The 7,942-nt window shown below is 64.0% G+C and overlaps 1 protein-coding gene across 1 annotated transcript in view; it reads left to right on the top strand.

Moving 5' to 3' along the window:
• ADPRHL1 (ADP-ribosylhydrolase like 1) overlaps window positions 1-7,942 on the top strand; it is a 16,037-nt gene that overhangs the window by 6,191 nt on the left and 1,904 nt on the right. The window contains exons 3-5 of the mRNA XM_006159663.3: window positions 3,692-3,817; window positions 5,986-6,126; window positions 7,731-7,858. Coding sequence (XP_006159725.1) covers window positions 3,692-3,817; window positions 5,986-6,126; window positions 7,731-7,858 — 395 coding nt within the window. The remainder of the gene's footprint in view (window positions 1-3,691; window positions 3,818-5,985; window positions 6,127-7,730; window positions 7,859-7,942) is intronic.

Here is a 7,942-nt window from a genome sequence, read left to right as displayed (position 1 = left end):
CCCCCAGGCCTCGAGGCTGGCTTCTCCGTGGGGGGTGGGGAGGCGGCAGCACTGGGGACCCACGGTCCCCTACCAGAAGGCTGGGTGGCAATTCGACTGCAAGGAGTTCTTTTTCTAAGTTTGTTTTTCCCTTTGGACAGAGACAGCATGTGAGAAGGGCACGGGCAGGAGTGAGGGCAGTGGTGGGGACAGCTCCTTGCAGGGTCTTCATGCCACGACTGGCCCCAGCCCCTGCCCCCGCCCCCGGCATGCACGGAGCGTCAGGGTGTGAGCCTGGGGCCTTCTGCATGGTCCCGCTGCAGACCCGGCCCTTGGGCAGTTCTGAGACCTGATGAAAGGCGACGACAGGGAACTGTGAGGGAGGGTGCGTAACGGGCGTGCGCCTCTGTAGGGCGGACTGGACCAGGGAGGGCACCGCTCTCACCACGAGCAGCTACGTGGAAGGGATGCTGAAGAGGGCGGCCCGGGGCTAGGACGTGGCCGGTGCCGCGGCGCACCTGGAGGCACGTGCTGTGGTCTCTCCCTCCCGGTCATGGGCCTCTTCATAGTTTCCTGTCTCGGTTTCTACAACTCCGCCTCACGAGCACATATAACTACTATTTGTCAATTAAGATAAAATAAGAATTTTAAAATAAATAACAAAGTTTTATGAGGAAGAAGTTAAACACCCAGGAAATGACGACCTGCCCACTAAGTGCCTGAACCAACATCTGTTCTGCTGTAGGCAGGTGCACTCGCCAGCGAGACTGGTGCAAGGAGAGAGGTCACCCCAGAGGAGATGGCCACAGCGCGGTTCCTTCTCCGTTCTCCCCCTCGGGGTTTTGGGCACATGCATGTGCGTGCACACCCAAACCCACATCACTTGCGTGGGCCCCCAGCGTTTTATTGAACAGTCACACAATAAGCGTGTAGAGACTCAGCGAAGGGGTGAGACTTCAAAAATGAAAGACAGTATAGCTCGGCTGCTGCGCTTTGAACTGCCGCAGGGCTTGTGCGGGCCAGAGCGCGGGGAGGGGAGGAAGCACCCAGAGGCGCGGCCCCCCTCTCTCTGTCCTGTCTGAATTTGGGGCACGCATGCGTGCATGCCTGGCACGTCTCACGTCCCTGAGGCCAGGGTTCAAACCACATACAACGGAAAACCGTGGCAACCAAACGCTGTTTCACTGTACTCCCCACAGGTCACAGCAGGGCGGGCAGGTGGAGAGAAGGTTGGGGCGCAGGACCCTAGCCGGCCACAGGTCCAGCCCCCTTGGCCCCCGCGGCCGGCCCTGGCTGGCTTGCTGCGGTGCGTCTGAGTTCTGTGGCACTTGTCTAGTGAGAGTGAGTTTGAGGCCAGCCTTCAGTGACGGCCTGGACCCCTCAGCTGAGGCTGGCAGCCTGGCCTGGGGCTGCTCGATGGCTTCTCCAGGAGCCCGCTCGGCGTCCAGCAGTGGCCGCCCTTGACCTCTACCCTGTCCAGACAGCACCTGTCACGCCGCTGCTGGGCTTTTGCTGTGGAGAATCCGAGACCCCGCCCAAGCTTGGCGTTGACAAAGGCAGCCCTCGGCGACCCACAAGCACCCCCACCAAGTCCGCCCGTGAGCCGTGGGTGCAGGGCCACACAGCGTCCCTCCTGTCCTCAGGGTGCCTCCCCTCCCAGCCACAGCCCACTCTGCTCTGACCCTACTTCTCACCCTGCGGCCCGGGACCGAGCTAGAGCAGACCCAGGGCACCTGCCGAGCCCTAGAGGGTAAGTCCCTCCCGGGCGGGCCATGCTGTACCGGCCGCAGGAGCCAGATCCCATGTGGCGGGCCGCCATTGGGGTCTTGGCCCAGCAACTTGGAAAGCAGGACACACATGTGGGTGTGCCCAGACCCCACGAGATGGGGAGGTGGACGGAGGGGCTGGGCTGGCCACGCCCCACTGGGCCACTCGGTCCTGCCCCCTCTCTCTGTCGCTCTCTGGTGTGCACAAGAACCTTCTAGTAATTTTTGTAAATCATTTTTAAGACAACTACTGTTTAACTTTTATACCTAAAAAACGGATCATGATTTCACTGCAGTCACTTCAGTCCACGTTGACATTCCCTTTCGCCTTTGGCAGTTTTTCACTTGCTCTCGTCACCCTGTCCACGGCGTCTTCCCTTCCCGTGTCTGATCTGGCCCACGTGGGCGGGCTGTACGGAGTAGCCACTGCTCTGACTGTGGGCGGCATTGGCCGTGCCTTGCAGTGGCCTGCAGTGTGGCCTTGGTGGCCACGCAGGTAAGGGCCACTCACCCCACGTGCTGTGGCCCACGCATGGCCTGTCTCAGTGCCTAGGTGGGATGGAGGGCCTCCTTCCTGCAGAGCCTCTGCAGAGTGGCTGCGGGACCCTGCTGGGAGGCCCTGCACTGCCCTGTCACACGCTCACTGTGCCCTGTACTGGGGCCCCACAGGGCTGCGCCCCTCCCAGCCCACGTCATCACAAGCCTGGCCTGCCGGACGGACGTGGGTACGTGGAAGCATCTGCAGAGATCGGCCTGAACGAGGTCCCCACGACCACCTTCTGTAGCCCCTTATGTTTTTTAAGAGTGATTTTTACTATAGGGTGCATGTGCTCACCACAGACAGAGGCAGAAAGTGAGAGATCACCCCCAGGGGGATGGCCACGTCGCAATCCCTTCTCCATTCTCCTCCTGTGATCTCGGACATGCATGCACACGAGCCCAGAGCCGGGTCCAGGACTTGAACTGTGGTTGACTACGTAGGAGTCCAGTGACATAACCATTCTACCATCTGCTGGTCCCACCTCCTTATTTCTTTAAAGGTTTTTGCCATAGGGTGCAAGCACTCATCAGAGAGAAACAGTGAAAGGGAAAGTGAGAAATCACTCCCCAGGAAGATGGCCACGTCGCAATCCCTCCTCCTGGGATCTTGGTCATGCACACGTACTCTCCCACTGTAATTTTCAAGCCACTGGGCCTAGGACTCAAACCATGGTTGGCCACGTGGGAGTCCAGTGCCTTAAGCAGCGCGCCACCTGCTGGCCTCACCCCCACGGTACTTCTGAGTAGGGTGATGCAGCTGCTCTCGCCCCATCTTGCATAGACAGAAGACAAGGTCTGGGAAATTAAGAAGGCTTTTCTGCGACCCAGCGGCATACTACCCACACCCCTGCTGGCCAGGTACCGGCCCACGTCCAGGGCTGACCTCCCACGCAGCCTTCCCAAACGCCGTCACTCACCCCCTAGAAGCACGAGGGACTTGCCCCTTGGCAGCAGGAGGGGATGGATCCGTGCGACACCCAGGGCGAAGGCTCGTCCGTGCCAGCTGGGACTAGAGGCGCGGGGGGACAGGAGGGCGTGAGATTAGGCTGATGTCAGGATTGTGCTTGATGCTGCTTATGACGTCCTCCGGGTCGGAACCATGAGGGCCTGGGTTTAGGCACGTGCAGGTCCTTGTGCGTCACCTGCAGCCTGCGACTGCTGTCTGTGAAGGAGCACGGCGTGAGGGAGGCTCGCTCCGTGGGCACGGCTGTCTGCGCACCGGGAGCCCCACCACGGCAGTCTCCTTCCGACACCTGGATGTGCCCCACTCGCGTCTGCGCTGGCAGGTCTCGGCTCTGCTCAGGCACCACGGCCCGCCGGAATGAGCGTCAGGACGGCTGGCGAAAGCTGAGTCTCCAGAGGTGGGCTCTCCGAGGAGACGCCAACCTGCGTTCCCCTCCCTGCAGGCTCAGGCTTCGGAGCGGCCACGAAAGCCATGTGCATCGGCATGCGGTATTGGCAGCCGGAGCGGCTGGCAACCCTGGTGGAGGTCAGCGTCGAGTGCGGCAGGATGACCCACAACCACCCCACAGGTAGCTGGGTGCGGGCAGGCCGTCGGCACAGCTGCTGAAACCACCGGGGACCCCGGGCAGGGGCCAGGCTCACGGGCCGGGCCGGGGTCACCAGCTGGGAGTCGGGTTCGTGTTCAGCTCTGCCCTGGTCTGTTCTCAGCCTACCAGTGGGATCAGTGGCAGGTCGACCGTGTGCGGGAGAAGCCCTGGCCCGGGCTGCACTCAGGAACTGGGTCTAATGACCTGTCCCCAGCCCCGTGAGCCTGCGTCCTCACCTGTGATGTGGGGCCGTGGGGGCCGTGGCACTTGCCCACTGGTCGGGTGCTGTGCCACAAGCCATGCACCCTGATGCCGCCAGCTGCTCCCAGGCCACTGCACGGCCCCCAACCCGCCGCCCGGAGGGAGACCGACGGCCTTGGGGTGGGCTGCCCACAGCCACTCCGTTTTTCTTGGCTGGCAGTCCCTCCTGCAGCCAGCCCTGGAATCACGGCAAGGCCAGTGACTGCCTGGCCCCACTCACGGCCCCTGGGCCCAGAGGTGGCCCGCTGCCCCAGGGCTGCACTCGCTTGGGTCTGTTTGACTACTCCCCGAGCAGCAGAGGAGCCTACCCGGGAGCCCTCCCGGAGCGTGCGTGGGCCAGGTCGGCGAGTCTCGGCCCAGGAGGGCATGTGGCCCCATGTCTGGGACGGGATGACATCACACGGTCGAGGGACCGCAGCCTGACACAGGGAGGGCGGGGAGCGCGAGGACACGGGCTGAGTGACCTCTGCGGCAGGTGCCAGAGCGCTCCTGCCCAGCACTGGTCCCCGTCTCATGTCCTCGGGCAGTGGCCGGTGTCGCACAGCCGCCCCCCCACCCCCGGGCCGTCGGAGCTCCACTTCTGTCGCAGCCAGTGAACCACCTGACCCCAGAGACTGCATGCCACACACAGGACAGTGAGGTGGCCCCCGCTGGCTCCTGAGGGCAGGGCCATGGCACAACAGAGCCCCAGAGGAGGCCTGGCCAGGGATCTGGGGACAGTGTCCACCAGCCGTGAGCACCAAGCCCGTGCCAGCCTTCAGCCCCCCACCAGACCAATCAGTGGTGCCACCCCCAGCTCCTCCTCCCCCCACTGCTGTCCCCCCTGCCACCCCTAGTTCCCTCCTCCCTCCACTGCTGTCACTGCCGTTGCGGACGGTCACCCTCGAGTGCCCTCTGTGTTTGGACTCACCAGCAGGTTCGCGGCCCACTTCTGCTGTCCTGGCTGTTTTCTGCCCACCATGACGGGGATATTGAGGCGAGACCGCATGCATCCCCTCCCCCTGTCCTGCAGCTGGTGCGTCCTCGCAGGTGCTCAGCAGCTCCTGCTGGGTGAGGAGACCAGGCGTGCTCAGACGGGGCACCCAGGGGTCGGGGGTGCTGTCTGTGGCCTCCTGGGTGCCACCTCTTCTCAGGGTCATTCCTGAGGACGCCGCCGTCTCCCTGCACCCTGGAAAGGTTGACAGCCTTCCCGGGCTCGGCGTCATTAACCGCATCTCCCCCAGAGCAGAGTCTCACACGCTTTCTCCAGTAAACGGTTCCTAAATGCGTTAAGGCAGAGAAAATGAACATGGCAACCCTCTCAGGGTTCACCAGGAGAAAAGGCCCAGGCCAGGTGGGGTGGAGCCCCCGGAGGGAGCCATGGAGTCTCAAGCCAGGGAGGACCCGCCACACCGGGGCCTCGGTAGTGAGATCTCTGCCGTGCCTGCTCCAATGGCTGCGCCCACACGCCCCACCTTGCGTCTCTGCACAGACGAGCAGAGAGTCAAAGCGGGGCCTGTCCACACGAGGGAGTATTCAGCCGCAAAAGGACGTGCCACTGCAGGGTGGCCTCGAGGACAGTGCGCCTCAGAAACAGCCGGACACAAAGGGATGGTGGCTGACAACCCACATCGAGGTCAGGTCTCAGAGACAGGAGGTCGGGAGGGAGCGGAGCTGCTGTCAGCTGGGGAGGGCTCCCATGCGGGAAGGCGAGGGAGTCTGAGCCGGACGGCGGGACGGCTGCCCTGCTGACAGGGAGCAGGCTGTGAGCACACCATGCACCTGAGGGGCAGGTGAGACCGCGGGGCCTGCCCAGGGCACTCAAGCTACCGGGCATCCTGAGCCAGAGCGGACTCGGCCCCAAGGCCTGGTGACTGGGTGGCCTCTGTCCCTCTCCCTCCCGGCTCCAGGCTTCCTAGGGTCCCTGTGCACCGCCCTGTTTGTGTCCTACGCCGTGCAGGGACGGCCGCTGGAGTGCTGGGGCAGGGACATGCTGAGGGCCGTCCCACTGGCCGAGGAGTACTGCAAGAAGACCATCCGGCACATGGCAGGTGAGCTGGCCTCCCCGCTCGCTCCTGCGCTGGCCCGCGGTGGCCGCGTCTGCCGGCTCCTCCACCCGGACAGACAAGCCTCCCCGGTAGGCATGAGCAGAACCGACCTCAAGCAGGCGTCCGGCTCAGCTGGGCCCGGTGGTTCGGGAGCCGGCTTCCACCTGGTCAGCAGTAGGATTCCACGCTTGCCCTGGAGGCTTGGACTGGCCAAAGCACACAGGCCCTGTGGGAACGGACACAGGTGTGAGGCCTCTGCCTGGCCCGAGCACACGCCTGCTCAGGACGGCTCACGAGGCGGGGTGCGTGCCTGCGTCCCTGGAGGCCAAGGCTGCAGATCTGCTGACCCCGGCCCGCCCTCGGCTCGGCTCATAGCTGCAGAGAAACCTCAGCTCCCCAGACCAAGGGAGGCCTGACCTGGAGGAGGCTGAGGCCCGCCGACGCCTCTGCCCGACCTGGGAGACCCAGCCCAGCAGAGCCCTGTGCAAAAAGGCCTCCTGGGCTTCCCACCTGTCTTGGGGACCAAACTGGGCCCCAGCCACTACCCACCATCGTCTGGCTCAGACACAAACGGGCCAGCAGGCCAGAAACCCTGGGGGCCGCCGTTTCTGGGGCCTGGGGGCCACTGTGGAGCCATGGGCTGACCAACACCAGGCAGCAGGCGCCAGTAGACCCCAGTCCACGGAAGCACCCTCGGCTCTCAGGGCGGGTGCCACTCGAGGCCGATGGCTTCGTGCAAACTCGGAGGTTCTCGGTTGCTGTGGAATTTTCTAGAATATCGTCCCAGGGTGTGTCCTGGAGGAAAGTGCTCAGAAGGTCTAGGCTAGATGTCAGGACAGCCCACTCCTAAACACTCAGTGCTGGAGTCTTCCTTGAGGGAGGCTTCTAGAAAAACTTCCAAGGAGGTTTGTCTGACGAGGCCTGGACACCGGGCCCTCCCACCATGGCGCTGCGGGTTCCAGGCCCCACGGAGCTGCCCCTGCTCCAAGCCTTTCACTCTGTCCTTTCCTAAACGGGGCAGTAAGTGGCCTGCTCTCAGTGTAGAAAGACCACGTCAGCCCAGCATCCTAAGGGCTTGGGTCCTAGCTGGTCCCAGAGCCTCATCCTGGACCTGCCCCTGCACCTCCTGGCATCCCCTGGCTCCCTGGGCAGCGCCGGCCCTGCCCCTCCACACCCAGTTCTCCAGGTGCAGAGGGGCAGACTCAGCCACCGCCCAGGACATCCCTCGGGCCTCGGCACCCCTGCAGGCCTGCAGGAGAGCAGGACAGACCAGCACCGCAGCAAGGCCCGGCCCGGACTTCTTCCCTCTCTGAGGACGCCGAGGTGGCCACAGACAGGACTTCACCAAAGGCCTGGCCTTGGGCCTCAAGCTCTTCCCTAGGAATAGGACACATGCCTCCTCGCAGGCCCCAAGTCCAATGAGTAGATGCAGCAGGTTCGGGGGGGTGGGGGCGCGTGGAAAGGACTACAGGTCCTGTCTGGCTTACGGCCGGTCTCCCGCTGCCCCTGTCCCTCCATCCTGTGCAGGGCCCCCAGCGGGGGCGAGAGGCGCCATCACCAGGCAGCTCCTGCTGGACGGCGCGGCCACTCACCTGTTCCCTCCGCAGAGTACCAGGAGCACTGGTTCTACTTCGAGGCCAAGTGGCAGTTCTACCTGGAGGAGAGGAAGATCAGTGAGGACACAGGTGACAGAGCCTCCTTCCCCGACAGCTACGGCGCGGCAGAGCGCGAGAAGGTGAGCCTCCCCCGGGCGGCCCACGCGGGGGGCCAGGAGAGGCGCGGTGGCCGACGAGGCCCTGCCTGTCGCGGCCCTGACCCG

The sequence above is a fragment of the Tupaia chinensis genome, unplaced genomic scaffold (genome assembly GCF_000334495.1).
Source record: "Tupaia chinensis unplaced genomic scaffold, TupChi_1.0 Scaffold000644_1, whole genome shotgun sequence".
Lineage (NCBI taxonomy): Eukaryota > Metazoa > Chordata > Mammalia > Scandentia > Tupaiidae > Tupaia > Tupaia belangeri.
Note: the sequence above shows the minus strand (reverse complement) of the source record. Positions and strands in the feature narration are given on the sequence as shown.